Genomic DNA, 16,322 nt, shown 5'->3' with positions numbered 1-16,322 from the left:
CCATACTTTTCTACTTCAGAAAAGTAGAGCATATACATTTAAAATCTACACAATTCTAAGCCAGATGCTTCCTCACAACCTGTATTATCTTCAAAGGCATGAAGCTCAGTTTTTCGAACTCCTTAAAAGAAAAAATTAAAATCTCAGTTCCAGAACGCTAGGGGCCTGAGTCGAAGTGATGTGGTAAATTGTGATCCCTGTGCAAACCTCTTTTGTACAAGGATCGGAAATATACATTTTCCGTCAATGAATTTCAGCAGGTCAAATCTGATGAAATGTCATGGGGTGAAAGTACACACAACAAGTTCCTATACTTGTGCAGTTTGGTGGAAAAAAACTCTAATTTTGCACGTAATTCCCCGAATTTTAATAAGAAAATCCGAAATAGGAAGGCCACTGAGAGGTCCAATAAATGCCACGCAATGTTCACTTGGAATCAGCGCCCGAAAAGTAAAAACACACTACATCTGGACCCTGCCAACCTTGTAGTAAAATATATACCCAGTCACACTCCTTCTGTAACACTCTCCCCCACCCCTCTAAAGTCTGTATTCTGTTAATAGGTAACCCAGTCTCTGGACGTTTTTCTCATACTTGAACCAAATATATGAAACTGTGTAGCTTTGCAAAAAAAATGAAAATAACATAATTCTTCTGTCTTTTAATAGATAAACAGATAGTTGAAGTAATTGATGCAACAGCCCTCCATGCTTTTCAAGGGTCATGTAGAAATAATCCAGAATTGAGGGTCCAGTCGTTTACAGTTTTTTTAAGAGGTGAGTTATGTGCTCTAAATATATATTATATAAAGCAATAGCACAATAAACCAGTAATATGCAACGTAACAATGAAATGTCCAAAAATGAACATTCCTAGAATGAAGCCACTCCTCATCCTCATGACGTCTCACCAACCTGACAGATAAATAGTTTACTTATGCTATTGCTCTCTAACCACCTTTGCTTCTCTTTGGTCTCATGTATTCAGTCCCTTGCCATTCCAAACGCTCCTCATTCACCATATTACCCTTTCTCCCTCCCTCCTCAAAAAATGTCATTAATGCATATATAATACCTTAAAGTTTACCTTATTATTTTTTTAGTTTGCTTTTTCAAAGAGAACAACAACAAAAGCGTATGGCTTGCTGATCACATTTCCAATTGCCTCCACCATCAAATACAATGACCTTTTCAGATTTACAGCGTAATGTTACTACTTGGACTAGTGCTCAATCAGTTCCCCCATCCAGCGAAGGCTGTTCTCTCGATCTCAGGTAGTTCATAAGCGGCTCCCATATGTCCTTGGGCTGCGATGTCACTGATAACTCTTCTACATATAGTTCCAGGTTCTCCTTACAATACAAAGTCTTTTATCCACTACTCGGGCAGAGGATCTGCCCTCCCAGTTCATCGCCACCCTCCTCTTTGCTAGTAGCAATGCAATTATTACAAATTTGCATTGTACCTTTCAAATAGGGAGTTAGACTCAGTAGACAGACATGTAGGCTACACTGCATGTTGGTGGCAGTCATAATCTGTAGGTCATGTACCACCGACTTCTAGAACTTGTGTACTCGTTGACACTCCCATGCTAAGTGCATAAAGTCCGCCCCCTGCATCCTGCACCTCTTACACGCGTCATTTTCCCTGATGCCATATTTATGCAACCTAACTGGTGTGTGATATATTTTATGTAGGTATTTGAAATGAATAATGCAAAGGTTGCCATTCGATGTCAGTGCATCCGTCGTTTGGCAGCTATGCTCACATTCTTCCAGTGTGAGCTGGGGTTGGATCTTCTCATTCCAACGGGCTAGACATCTATTCATGTCAGTTGTAATTTCATCCATAGCCGCTCTATATAGTTTAGTGATTAATGTGTGATGCATGGGACTAACCAATAGTGTCTGCAGTATTTGTAGTGTCGGCGGCTCCTCTGGAAAGGTGCAGTAGAGTGTTGTACAGCCACCCGGAGTCTGTGATATGTGAACGCGAACAATGGTGTCTTGTTTTGTATGTATTGTAGATCTTGTGTCGTAAGAAATTTGCTGTTCGAATACAGATCCTGCATTTTTTCTATGCCTGCATGTTTTAGAGTGTTCATAGCCCCTGCTTCCTGCGTGACGGATAGAGCTGAATGATGCGCTAATGGGAGCATTGGGGCGTATAGGGGAAGTTTCGCTGCCATGCGCCCTGAGGTAACGGGTTTTTAGGAACCCGTTGGTGTCAGGGGATAACACCCGAAGACCTCTGAGTTCTCCCTTGTTCCGGACCACAGAAACGCTGAGTCTTCTAGTCGCAGTCAAAGATCGAATTTTATTGGCAGCTACCAAGTAACAGAAGTCCTAGAAGCACGACAAGCACCGGTCATGTGTTCTCAGGAGACTGTTCGTTTTTACAGAACCAGCCTTCTCCTTATATACAAAAATAATAGCTGCAAGAAAGAATTCTTGAGTTTACGATATGGCTATACACATATTTCTACAATAATACAAAAGAGCGAAGTCATGTAGGCAAGCCCGTATTTTAGACGTCCAATTCGTGATAGATTACCCAGCCAGGCCCGGAACTCCCATCAGATATCGATGTAACCCCAATAAAGGAAGGCACCGCCTAGTCATAAAACTGGCCATAGAACAGGAAAAAGGCAGGCGTGTATGTGTGTAGAAAACATGATCTGGATGTAGTGAATGGTTTGCGGCATGTTATGCATTGATGCTATCGTATCAGGCCACTGGGCGAGGAGCTGCCCAAACAGGTTTGGCTGGAGGCAAGGGAGTCAGTTGGGACAGGTCAGGGGGAAGTCAGGGAAGGTGGACGTGTCCTTTTAGATCAAGCTCGACCTTTAATTGACTTATCATGAGGGCAAGACACAAGATGGATACCGTTTACAAAATGGAGTCTGAGGGGTCGGGACGGAAACTACGATTCAGGGGTGTTAGCATACCTCGATCATGACGCAAATGCATAGGAATGATGTCCTAGTCATTATCGGTTCGTCGACACCAAATTCGTCATGATACGTTGATGTTTCGGGACACGGGTATTGGACCCCGATACCGGGACAAAAGTAGGGTCCAGAATTTCAGAACCACAGCCCTATGGCCTGCCAGGCAGGGACTGTGCAATCTATGGTGTTAATTTCAGTTCTGGGTGTCCCACGCTTCGAGTACGTTAGAATACTACGTAAAGGAATTGGGTGCGCATCACTGTCTTCCACTGCTAAATACGGTATAAATGCGTGAGGACCCATACCAGTAATGCGCGTATTGTGCTTGAGCGCAGAGATAATATGAATGCAAATCTGGTACATTAAATTCCCCCTTCTTGTAGTCCCATCCCACTTGAGGCTGCTTACCGCCCCACACCTGTTTCACCAGTTGAGTGTATGTTTTTAAAAAACTGACTGGGCAGTTTGATGGGTATGTTACTTACTAAATACAAAAATCGCAGCAATATTATCATTTTAATAGGTGCTATCTGGTCGGCGAGTGATAGCGGTAGCCCTGTCCACCTAGACACCTGTTGTTCCAGCTTATTGAATGCCTTGCTGTAATTTTCCCTGACCACCAGTTCTGGGTCCCGATGGACCCATATCCCTAGATACTTAACAGGGTCAGGGGATATTCCAGTTCGTATGGGACGGTACACTCAGTTAAAGACACTACAAGAGATTTATTCCAAATTATGCTGAGCCCTGAGAACTGCTCAAATCTGGTGTATTCCCGTAGAACTGGTGCGAGATACCGCTGTGGTTCCCTAACGTACAGCATCATATCGTCAGCATAAAAAGATATACTTATTGGCTGCAACGCAAAGCGCAGTGCTGACTCTCTATGACGCTATCTGATAATGCAGGCCAACTGCTCCAGCATCAAAAAGAACAGCAGCGGAGAGAGAGGGCACCCCTGCCTTGTTCCCCTTCAGATCTGTATAGCGTCCGATGGTAATCCGTCTATCCTGACTCGCGCCGTTGGCTCAGCATACTGCACCCACACCAATTTACAGTAGAGCTCAGGCAGCCCCATTCTTTACAATATCCTGAACATATAACTCCACTCAATGGAGTCAAATGCTTTGGCAGCATCTAGCACGGCTTCAAGGTCAGGGATCAAGAGGTGGTACATGGTGAATATCGTGCGCAGGTTATGCGACGTAGACCTATCGGGTATAAACCCGGATTGATCCGGTAGGACCATGCTCGGCAGCAAGGGCTGGAGTCTGGTGGCCAATATCTTTGCCAGTATTTTGGCATTTATATTAATGAGTGACAATGGGTGATATGATTCACATCGCAATGCCTGCCTACCTGTGTCATAGGCCTCCTCATATATGTCTAACATGTAAGGTACTAACTTCTTTATAAAACTAGCTTGTTACCCCGTCCGGCACCGGAGCTTTCCTATTTGAGAGGGCCCGAATTGCTTCACGTATCTCAGCTGCCTCAATCGGTTGACATAAGTATTCCTGTTGCCCATTTGACAGCCAGGCAAGCGCGATATCAGCTAGGTATTCATCCAGCTCATGTGGGTCTGTCCTACCCCTTGAAGTGTACAGTACTGCATAGAACCTCTGGAATTGCGCTACTATTGCACTTGGAGCGTTGTGGTCCACCTCTGTGTCGTCTGTCATTTTTATTATGGTGTGTTGATCATTTCTCATCTTTATTCTGGCAGCTAGATTGTGGTTTGGTCTCCCACCCTCACCGTACGTCTGCGCAACTTATCTCTTTGACAGATACCGCACTTCCCCCGCAGCTAGTTCAGTATATTCTATCACTAACTCTTTAATTTTGGCTAGTGTGTTCGAGTTGCCTTAGCGCAGCCTCCACCCGCGAGAATTGCACCCGAATGTCTTTCAATATTCCCGCAGTAGTGCTGATGTTTGTTCCTCTAATGGTGGCCTTAAAGGCTCCCAGAGCATGGCAGTTTCACTGATCAATCCCTCATTTATACTGAAATATTGCGAGATAGCCTCCGTGATTGTGGCTTTGTGAATTGGATCCAGCAGCGCCTCTGCCCTGAATCTCCAAGTGAACTGGTGGGGTACGCTCCTCGGGATATGCAGAGTGAGGTTGACTGGGTTGTGGTCTGATAGGGTTCTGGGCAGCTATCCTATATCGGTCACCCATGCATTCACACCCTCACTTAATAACCAATAATCTAGTCTCAACGAGCTTCCGTGCACAGTGGATGTGTGCCTACCTTCCAGCATATCAATATTACGGATGCTTCATGTGTCTACGAGGCCGAATTCTTCCATCCCTCCTGTGACAGTGTGGGTGCCTTGGGGGAGTGTCCCCCCTGCTGGTTAGATTTATCCTTACAAGGGTACAAGTGCGTGTTTAGGTCTCCTCCCCATATTATTTCTGATTCTGGCCACTCACGAGGGCACATTCAGTATACCCAAAGAATCCTGGGTCATCCGTGTTCAGACCATACACATTCACTAAAGTAAAGAGTGTCCCATGCAGCTTACAATGGACTATGGCATACCTTCCATTGTCATCTACAGTAGATTGAATCACTGTGAACGGGGTGCCTTTCTTTATGAGTTTAAGTACCCCCCTTGCATATGATGAAAAGGCCGACGCAAGACGGAACCCAGACCAATGAGTGCCCAATGAGTGCCCACCCTAGCTTCAGTGTGCCTTGTCAGGTGCGTTTCCTGGAGCAAAGCTATCTTAATGTTATGTCTATCCAAATGGGCTATTGCTTGTCTGATTTTCTTAGGGGAATTGAACCCACGTACATTCCATGTCATACATGAGAGCGACATGTTATCAGCACCTTCCCTTCCAGCCATCTAAACTACTGCATACAGTGCCTATAAGCAGGAGCAGGCTACAATAAAAACGTATGCAAAAGAAACACTTGATGGACGGAATGCTGGACAATGCAAACATTCACCCCCATTCACAAAGATCTGGGTTTATTCCGTCATTCCTTTGCTCACCACACCACCCCAGTTTAGACCCAGCCATATGCAAATCAGTCTTTTTTTTTTATATTTCTTTTTATTAAAACTTTTAACATCATAAACAAAAAAGAAATAATCAAGGCCGTACAAGCAATCAAATGGCGAAGCGTCCTGTGGGGAGGAAAGCATGCGATCTTAAGACAATCACTGACATTACAGGATGGGAGGGATGAGGGATACAGCAAGTCCAGAGACAATCGAAGCAACATGATAGCAGGAATGTCGGGTCAAGGGGAGGAAGGATCCGCCACCAATTGTGTAAAGGGGGGCGTGCATATGTCTCCCCTGTAGGAGTTCCATTGACCCCAAATCTTACCCCATTTGCGGGGCTTACCACGGGCCACATACACCGTCTTCTCCCTGAACATACACCAGTCGATGTTCTCCTTCCACGCCAGAACTGTGGGCGGCCTCTGAGAGCCCCACAACTGGGCGATATCCCTCTTAGCGATCATATTGCCAAGGGTCACCCACTGAGTCTGTGACAAATCATAGTCATTCGGTTCCCACACATTCAACAAGCATCGTCTGGCTGCAGGCAACAACACAACACCCGTGACCTCTTCCATTACTGCATGCACTCGATTCCAGAAACGAACAACCACCGGGCACTCCCAGAGTATGTGAAGAAAGGTGCCCGGAAGGCCACAACCACACCTGCACAGCCCATCCGAAGCATAACCCATACTGACCAAGCGCGGACCGGTAACATAGATCCTGTGGAGAATCTTAAGCTGTACAAACCTAAGGTGGGCCGGAATTGCAACTTCTTTCGGCGAGGATATGGCTTGCTGCCAGTCCTCGTCATCTAACTCCAAACCATCACCAGTCCAAGCTTCCCTGAGTCGCTGTAAAAGGTCGGTCCTATCGTTAATCAACTTTTTATATATAAGCGAAATAGTACCCGGTCCTCAAGCGGTGAAGCCTCGGGACAATGACACTCGGAGGGAAAACCGCCATCAGCGCATGCCGGATCTGAGCATATCTAAAGAACTCCCTGTCACTCAGGCCATACTCCAATCTCAACTCGTCGAAGGTCTTGATCCTACCCTTAGTCCAAACATCATTCACCCTGCATATGCCAATCACGTCCCATCTATCAAAGCCTTTCGTCTTCCATGGGGAGCCCAGCCTCTCGGAAGCATAAAGTGGAGTGGCGCGTGTGAGTCTATTCTTCCATCCCATGGCATCGTTCGCACGATGCCATACTTGCACCGCTATTTTGGTAGGGCCGGTGAGATGCTTCCCTGCGGATTTTGCATAAAGCGCCCTGTTGTAGTCACCACCAGGCAGCAACCATTTATCCATTTCAAACGCGGGGTTCGACGCGGGGTCGTACATGCCATGATTAATCGCCCCCAGTTGGGAGGCCCAGTAGTAGCGCTTAATATCCGGGAGAGCGATTCCACCATCGTACCAAGGAAGTGTCAACTTGGCGAGTGCTATACGAGACCGTCCACCCCATATCAGGTGTCGCTGTAAGCTTTCAATCTCCTGAAAGTAGCTAGCCGGGATAGTATCGCAAGTATTCTGTAGGGCATATAAAAATCAGGGCAGAGACATCATCTTAAATAAAGCCGCACGTCCAAGCGGGGACAGCGGAAGTTTACGCCATGCCACAACATCAGATCGCAAGCGCTGAAGCGGGGGCAGCAGGTTACGTTCATAGCGAACCACTGGATCTAAGGTGATAAACACCCCCAAGTATTTGAAACCCGCGTGCACCACCTGTATTGGGCACCCACGCAGCAAGATAGGAGAGTCTCCCGAGAGAAGGTACACGCAGGACTTAGACCAATTGATCACAAGGCCAGAATTCTTACTGAAGGAGGTCAAGACATCGAATAGTACTACCAGCGACTTCCTAGGCGACGTGAGGTATAACAGGATGTCGTCAGCGTAAAGCGATATCCGGTCCTCGAAATCGGGGGTCCAGCGTATACCCTTCAGTGACGGCTCCCTGCCCAGCCAAGCCGCCAGAGGTTCCAAAGCAAGGGCGAAAAGAAGCGGAGACAACGGGCACCCCTGGCGAGTACCCCTTCCGAGAGAAAAGGAGTCAGAAACACGACCATTAACAACTACCTGGGCCAAGGGGTCTTGATATAATAGTTTCACCCAGCTAATGAAAACTGGGCCAAAACCAAACTTGGCGAGGACAGCCCAAAGGTATGGCCATTCCAGCGTATCAAACGCCATTGTGGCGTCCAAAGAAGCCAAGATGGCCGATTCACGCAGCGAGGACGCTCTCGCAAGGGCGCCATGTAAGCGCCGTGTTCCGGTGCGGAATGAACCCGGACTGATCCGGATGGATCAGGTCGCAGACAACAGAGGTTAAATGATTCGCAAGCACTTTCGCGAGGATCTTAGGCTCAGCGTTTAGGAGCGAGATGGGCCTGTACGACGCGCAGCAATCCCGCGGTTTCCCCTCCTTGTGAATCACGTCGATAGACGCAAGCCTTTGATCGGGTGGAAGGGTACCCGCATCTAGCGATTCTAAGAACATCGAGCGAAGATATGGCGCTATTTTGTCTGGGCGCAGCTTATAGAGTTCGATGGGCAGACCATTCGGACCCATGGCCTTGCCCGATCTCACAGAGCGGATTGCGGTCGCGACCTCCTCGACAGAGAGTGTCACGTCCATCAGTTCCCTATCCAGATCCGACAAGCAGGGCAAAGCGATGTCTCTCAAAAGCAGATGCGAATCCTGTTCCGGCCTGTCCGACACTGGTGAGTACACGGTGTGAAAATACTCAGAAAAACACTCCACAATCTCAACCGGGTCGGTCACTCTCACTCCATCCTCCTTCTCAATCAAAGGAACCACAGGACTAGCCCTCTCTTTCTTGTCCAACCAAGCTATCAACTTTCCGGCCTTATCACCCACATCATACAAACGGCCTTGCTGCTCTCTATTCATCACCTTGGCGGCATCAGTGACCAATGCCCTATAGTCAGTTTGTTTGAGGCTGAGAAGGTGCAACCTGTCCTGGGTAACATCAGATTCCAGTTCTCTTTCTATGTCTGATATCTCAGTCACAAGTCGGACCACTGCCTCGCACTTACGTTTCTTAGCATTATGAATTAACGATAAGGCATGGCCGCGGATGACCGCCTTATAGGCTTCCCATAGCGAGACAGACGATGACACAGACCCCACATTCTCCACAAAGTAATGGTCAAGTGATTTGATCAGTTCCGTACGGATCTTGGGGTAGCGGAGATACCAGGGGTTAATCGGGGCTACTCGACCCTCAGTTCCCGGTCCCGCTTCCATTACAAGCCATAAGGGGGAGTGATCTGAGATACCCCTCGCCAGCTGTCTGATCTCCCTAACAAGTGGGGCCTGTGTTGCGGGCATCAGGATATAATCAAGCCTCGAAAGACTACCATGAGCACCAGAGTGGAAGGTGTATTGTAATTGACCAGGGTGGTGCAGCCTCCAGCAATCTATTAGTCCCAGAGTATCAAGGAAGCCACCCAGCCAAGACTGGGACCTCCCAAGGTTCCTGGGCGGGTAGCGATCGACATTTCCGGAGACAACAGAGTTAAAATCGCCACCCACCACAAGGATACCTTCCGGGAGCCCCAGAATTACCCTCCCCAGGTCAGCAAAGGTCGTCGTCTGAAGGCCAGGCGGGACATAAACGGAGAGCAGAGTGACGACTTTCCCCTCCCACCGTCCAGTAATGGCGGCATATTGCCCCCTGTCGTCAAGGCCGACAGCATCTATCTCAAGGGGGAGGGAGACTCTGACCAAGATACCCACCCCCTAGAGCCAGTGGTGAAGCCGGAGTGTGCCAGGAGACGGTAGCCCCTACGATTCATAGCCTGGCATGTATTGCCCATCAAATGCGTTTCTTGCAACAGCACAACATCAGGGGAAAGACGTCTCAGGAGTTCTAACACCACGCCACGTTTTATCCTGTCCCCCAACCCGTTAACATTCCAACACAGCAATTTTAGCCCCCTACCCCCATCCCAAACGTAGTCGCAGCATCCACCCCACATTAGTCGCAACAGCCAAGTCCAGAAGTCCATCAATATAGTGCCTTGAAAAGAATCAAACAATAACAACTTCCCCCCTCCTCCCCAAAACCAACCCCTGAAACAAGACCCCCCCACCCTGCACCCCTGCGTTAGACTCATAGGCCCCCCCCAACTTGCAGTGTGCCTGTCGCCCTAGCAAATAACTAATCTACGGAAGGAAACCCCAGAGGAGGAAGAGACTCACTCCCCCCGCCACCCCTGGAGGACCACCTTACTTAAAGCAAGTTAAAGGATCTGCAACCCATGCCGAGAGATCTAAAATTCAGTCAAGCGGACCCAAGTCATATTACTATTCCTGGTCCATCAGTCCACCCTCTGCTCCACCAGAATGTTCAGGGTGTTCCTGCTGCCTGGGCAGTGTGTCGAGCCAGTCACTTGCAGCCTCAGGGCGATCGAAGAAGAATGTCCGATCTCCATACTCCACGCGTAGCCGGGCTGGAAATAGCATTGCGTATTTCATGTCCCTGTCTCTCAAACGTCTCTTCACTCCCTGAAACCCCAGTCTTTGCTTCTGTACCAACTGAGTGAAGTCGGGATAGAAACTCACCGTCGTATTCTCGAATTTCGTGGGGCCACCCAAGCGCGACGCCTGCAGGATAGCATCCCGATCACGGAAATAAAATAACCTGGCGATTATGGGCCGCGGGGTAGCACCCAGCTTAGGTTTACCACCCGGCACTCTATGCGCCCGCTCCACAGCAAAGAATTTACTCAGGCCTTTGGGTGCAAGATGATTGACGATGAGGTCCTCCACGATGAGGTCGACATTTAAGTTGTCCGAATTCTCAGGGACACCCACAATACGGACGTTGTTCCGCCTGGAACGACTTTCAAAATCTTCCAAACGACGGGAGAAGGAGTCATTTGAGGACCGTAGATCACGGACCTCCGTTTGTAGATCGGAGACATCCGTCATGAGGCTAGAGGTCTTCAAGTCCAGGGATTTAACTTTTTTGTTCGTTTTGGCCAGATCCGCCCTAATCAAGGTGACATCGATCACCACTGTATCCAGTTTGTGCCCCAAGGTTTCATACTGCGCACCAATTGAGGCCTGCATACTCGCAATGGCGCCCATAATATCGTGCAGAGTCGGGTCTTCGTCTGCCGTAGGGTCATCTCCCTTGTCTGCCAGGGGCTTGCCCGTTCCACCGGGGGATCCCTTAGGATGAGTGTATCGATCCATGACATTAGATTGTATGGAGCCCCCACGGTGGACAGTCTTGGTCTTCCGCTTTTCAACCTCAGGCTTGCCGGCCATTTTGGAAGTCGCGCCCCCGAGGGGACCCCGAGATCTGGTGAAAATGGCTACGTCGCAATCACCCACAGATGCTCGATCAGAGGACAGTGTGTTCCAAGTCACACACCGAGCGGTGACAGACAGTCCCGGCCCTGAAGTGGGACAGCGAAGCAGTCTGTGGGCGGCGGGGCCAAACCCGCTGCGTAGAGGGTCCGGGGCAAAAGCGAAACCGAAAGCCAAGTCCAGGGTCGAAAGTAGGATCAAGGCAGCCGCTGTTGTTAAATTACCATCCGGGCAGTTCGCCAACTCGAGCCTGGGGCAGATCCGTGGAGCAGGCCAGGAAAGTTCAGACCCTCATAAAATCGGTTTTCTCGGACCAAATCAAATTTTGAAAGCAACCATCATATCGGTTAGGTTTCGTCTTCGATGATCCGTAAACATAACCAGGATTATAGTCAGGATAAGTGCCGGAGGTGGCAAAGGTCCGGGAGCACTGTGCTCACGCGACCATCTCGGTTGCGCGCGAAGCTCCTCCCCTGCAAATCAGTCTTGATCCTGTTCCTTGTGGGAACAGTCCAGCCCGAACTGCCAAGCCAGGTCCTCCCTGGACCGGAAACAAGCTGAAAGCCCGAAACCAGTCCTAGGATCTCTGTACTGGGGTCAATGTATGACATTGTTCTGCATTCTGTCCATCAATTGCTCTTTTTGCATTTGTCACCCCTAGTGGGACAGGTATGCGCATACGTGGGTCCTGTGCTCTCCATGCCAGGCTGATGAGGGCTCAAAGCCTGAAACCGGTCCTAGGATGGTTGGTCCAGGGAGGACCTGGCCTGGCAGTTCGGGCTGGACTGTTCCCATTGGGTGCAGGGTCAAGACTGATTTGCATATGGCTGGGTCCAAACTGGAATGGCATGGTGAGCAAAAAAACAATGGATTTAGGCCCAGATCTCTGTACTGGCGTGATTATATGACATTGTTCTGCATTCTGTCCATCAATTGTTCTTTTTGCATTTTACAATAAAAAAACGGACCTCTTGGATGTCAGCAAGCCGTACAAAACATTCCCACATTCCCAACCCATCCCCTTCCCCTACCGTCCGACAACAGCATCCCAATCATGCTGAAGACAAAGTCCCAGAACCCCCTACAGTAAACAGTAATTATCAGTTTGGATGGGGATCTCTCGCTGGGGGGTCATCAGGTGCCCGAACAGACTCCTCAATGGAGGTGGCCAGACGAAGCAAGCACCAAACATCCCCATATTCTTCACGTATATTCTAATGGTACATCTTACTCATTTCCATATGAACCTTGCTTGTCACTGTCCCCGGGCAGCCACAGCCTGCAACCAAATAACTAGTCTGAATCCTCTGCATCTTTCGAACATTGAGCACATTTTGTCTTCACAACTTTTTAAAGAAATTCCTGCACTCCTTTAGGAGAGTTGCATATTTTGTGCTGCACATCGTACTCAATCCGTAGCTTGGCCGGATATAACATGACATAGGTTATGTTCGCCTTCTGTAGTTGTTTCGTTACCGATTGATACTCTCTCTTCACCACTTGTACAGTAGCTGTGAAATCTGGATAAAAAGCAACTTGGAAGCCTTGATAGCTTAGCACAGGCCTCTCACGAGTCACAGTCGCGATAGTTCAACAGTTTAGCTATGACATGGCGCGGGGGTGCGCCTGGAGGTGGTCTCGCCAACAGCGACCTGTGAGCACGCTCCACCACCAGAACGGAGTGGTTCACCTCAGTAGGTGCGAGTGAGTACTTGTTGTTGTGAAGATCTCTAGACCCGAGACATGGCCCGGGTTTCGGGATATCTTCCCACATCAGTAAGGAACGTATTTGGGGTGGAAAAGAAGGCCGCCAAGCAACCGTCACAGGCCTTGATGCCTAACCGGCACGCACGTGCGTCATCCAGAAGCTCGTCAGCTTAAAGGTTCAAGGGAGCCCATTTGTAGAATCAACCGCAATGGATCGCACACCGCTAGCCCCTCCTCCGGATCGCCCCTAAGGATTCTGGTACGTATAGTTCATGAGTGGTTCCCCTCAGTAGGTGCAAGTGAGTACTTGTTGTTGTGAAGATCTCTAGACCCGAGACATGGCCCGGGTTTCGGGATATCTTCCCTCATCAGTAGAGAACGTATTTGGGGTGGAAAAGAAGGCCGCCAAGCAACCGTCACAGGCCTTGATGCCTAACCGGCACGCAGGTGCGTCATCCAGAAGCTCGTCAGCTTAAAGGCTCAAGGGAGCCTATTTGTAGAATCAACCGCAATGGATCGCACACCGCTAGCCCCTCCTCCGGATCGCCCCTAAGGATTCTGGTACGTATAGTTCATGAGTGGTTCACCTCAGTAGGTGCAAGTGAGTACTTGTTGTTGTGAAGATCTCTAGACCCGAGACATGACCCGGGTTTCGGGATATCTTCCCTCATCAGTAGAGAACGTATTTGCCTGTGACGGTTACTTGGCGGCCTTCTCATCCACCCCAAATACTTTCTCTACTGATGAGGGAAACTATACTGAAACCCGGGCCATTTTTCGGGTCTAGAGATCTTGGGAACAACAAGTACTTACTTGCACCAACTTTGGTGAACCACTTACGAACTTTGTTTCAACTCTTCAAACCACACGCACTTCACATACCAGAGTGCTTAGGGGTGATCCGGAGGAGAGGCTAGCGGTGTGCGATCCATCGTAGATTTTTGCTTGTCTAGTTTGGCCAACATGGAGTCCATGCGTTGGTTTAAAGTGTCCATCTTGCCGTCAATAGAGAGAAGGCTTTGCTGCATGGCCTGTAGCTTCACTTCAAGCTGCTGGGGACCCTGAGCATCAGGATCAGGCTCTGGGTCTCAATGGTTATCCTGTGCAGACTTCGGTATTTTTTTCGTCTCAAATGTGAAATGAGATTGTCTTTTCTCAAGCTTGCCCATTATTTTCAGTCAAACAGCACTGGCCAAGCGCAGTTCAGCGCGTACGCTGGTTTCGGTCCGATCCCTATTGCGCACTGATCAGGGTTCTGGTGCCCCTCCTCGTAACAACAGGGAGACTGGGCTGAGCAACAATGAGGGGCTACTCGTCTTCACACCTTCCTAGCTCCCTGCCTCATGCCAATCTTAGGATTTCACCATACACCCAGCGCCGGCCGACCATGTGTGTTGTCCGCTGATCCTGGTCCTCCCCAGCCCTGCACAGTCAGCCGTTATGTAATTCCCGCCGTTGCTGCCAACTTTCGTATCCCCAGGGGGGCACTGGATCCGTGTGTGTGTCTGCCACCCCCTGGGAATCGCAGGATCCCTTCACTGCACTAGGACACCGGGCGACAGCCCACAGCGATATCACAGCTGTTATCTTCCGCTGGTGCCTAAACCTCTCCACAGGCAGGCAATATGGCGCCTTCACACTGAGACCATTTGTATCCCCCCAAACTGCGCTCCTCTGTCAATGAATATTCACCTGTCTGCCCCACTGGTCCAGCCGCGATCCTATTAAGCCCCGGATCGATCACAGCGAATCTGAAACAAAATTCTAAACAAACTACTTTTGGTATTCACAGAAGGCATTTAGTAGTAGTAAAGTTGGTATTTTGTCTTAAGTTAGTATTTTGTCTTACGTTAGTATTTTATCCTAAATTAGGATTTTGTTTTATGTTAGGATTTTGTTTTAATTTAGGATTTTGTTTTAAGACCAAAATGTAAGACAAAATCCTGATTTAAGACAAAAACTAATCTAAGACAAAATCCTAATTTAAGACAAAATACTAATTTAAGACAAAATACTAATTTAAGGCAAAACTAACTTAAGACAAAATACTAACTTTACTACTACTAAATGCCTTCTGTGAATGCCAAAAGTAGTAAGTTTAGGATTCTGTGAATCGGCCTCCTAATCACCATCTTTTATCCATACAGGAATACTCTTGGGCCGGCCAAGACGTCACTATTAAGGGCATGACTAGCTTTTGTGAAAGATCTTATGCCAGAGACCCTAACCTTCCAAGAAGAAACTGTGACAGAAATATATATATATATATATATATATTTTTTTTTTCCACCAATGGCCCAAAAGCATTTCAGGACGCACTCGACAGGTAATGTAAAACCATCCGGTTTATTTCAAGGTAAATTCCAGTCTTAGAAAGTCATTATGCCTGACGCGTTTCGAGGCTTTCATATTCTTATTCATAGGCGGCTTGGAACGTGAGTGTTGGCAGAAAGCTCTCATTAGCAAGCTAATTGGATGCATGCTGGTTTATGTCGGCCCCCAGTAGGCCTGGCTAAGTGCATTAGTTTCCCTTCGTGCATGCTAGGATTTGTAGTCCATTTGGAGCATGTATTTCCTTTAGTAGGTTCTGCGAACATTCACTCTTTGCAGCTACGTAATTTCCCTCCAGTAGGGCGCCGGATAAGGTGCTGGTTATTAATCACCACATTAGCTGTGCTGTATTCCGGGCGTGGAATAGTTCCCACCACGCAGCCTCTTACTTGTAATCTTGAGATGTTGCAGTCCTCCACGACAGGGCTGCCGTGTCTGTTTATTTTTCACCAATGGCCCAAAAGCATTTGAGGACGCACTCGACAGGTAATGTAAAACCATCTGGTTTATTTAAAGGTAAAATCCAGCAACTTTGTTCCAGTCTTAGAAAGTCATTATGCCTGACGCGTTTCGAGGCTTTCAGCCTCTTATTCATAGGCGGCTTGGAACGTGAGTGTTGGCAGAAAGTTCTCATTAGCAAGCTAATTGGATGCATACTGTTTTATGTCGCCCCCCAGTGGACCTGGCTAAGTGCATTAGTTTACCTTCGTGCATGCTAGGATTTGTAGTCCATTTGGAGCATGTATTTCCTTTAGTAGGTTCTGCGAACATTCACTCTTTGCAGCTACGTATTTTCCCTCCAGTAGGGTGCCGGATAAGGTGCTGGTTGTTAATCACCACATTAGCTGTGCTGTATTCCGGGCGTGGAATAGTTCCCACCACGCAGCCTCTTACTTGTAATCTTGAGATGTTGCAGTCCTCCACGACACGGCTGCCGTGTCTGTTTATTTTTCACCAAT

At 48.3% G+C, this 16,322-nt stretch overlaps 1 protein-coding gene across 2 annotated transcripts in view; it reads left to right on the top strand.

Annotated features, from left to right (window-relative positions):
- The window catches only part of MCMDC2 (minichromosome maintenance domain containing 2), a 1,264,730-nt gene that overhangs the window by 399,524 nt on the left and 848,884 nt on the right, over positions 1–16,322 (top strand). For both annotated transcript variants that reach the window (XM_078687209.1, XM_078687210.1), the window contains exon 6: positions 669–776. In XM_078687209.1, coding sequence (XP_078543335.1) covers positions 669–776 — 108 coding nt within the window. The remainder of the gene's footprint in view (positions 1–668; positions 777–16,322) is intronic.

This window comes from Lissotriton helveticus, chromosome 4_1 (assembly GCF_964261635.1).
Source record: "Lissotriton helveticus chromosome 4_1, aLisHel1.1, whole genome shotgun sequence".
In the NCBI taxonomy this organism is placed as follows: domain Eukaryota; kingdom Metazoa; phylum Chordata; class Amphibia; order Caudata; family Salamandridae; genus Lissotriton; species Lissotriton helveticus.
Note: the sequence above shows the minus strand (reverse complement) of the source record. Positions and strands in the feature narration are given on the sequence as shown.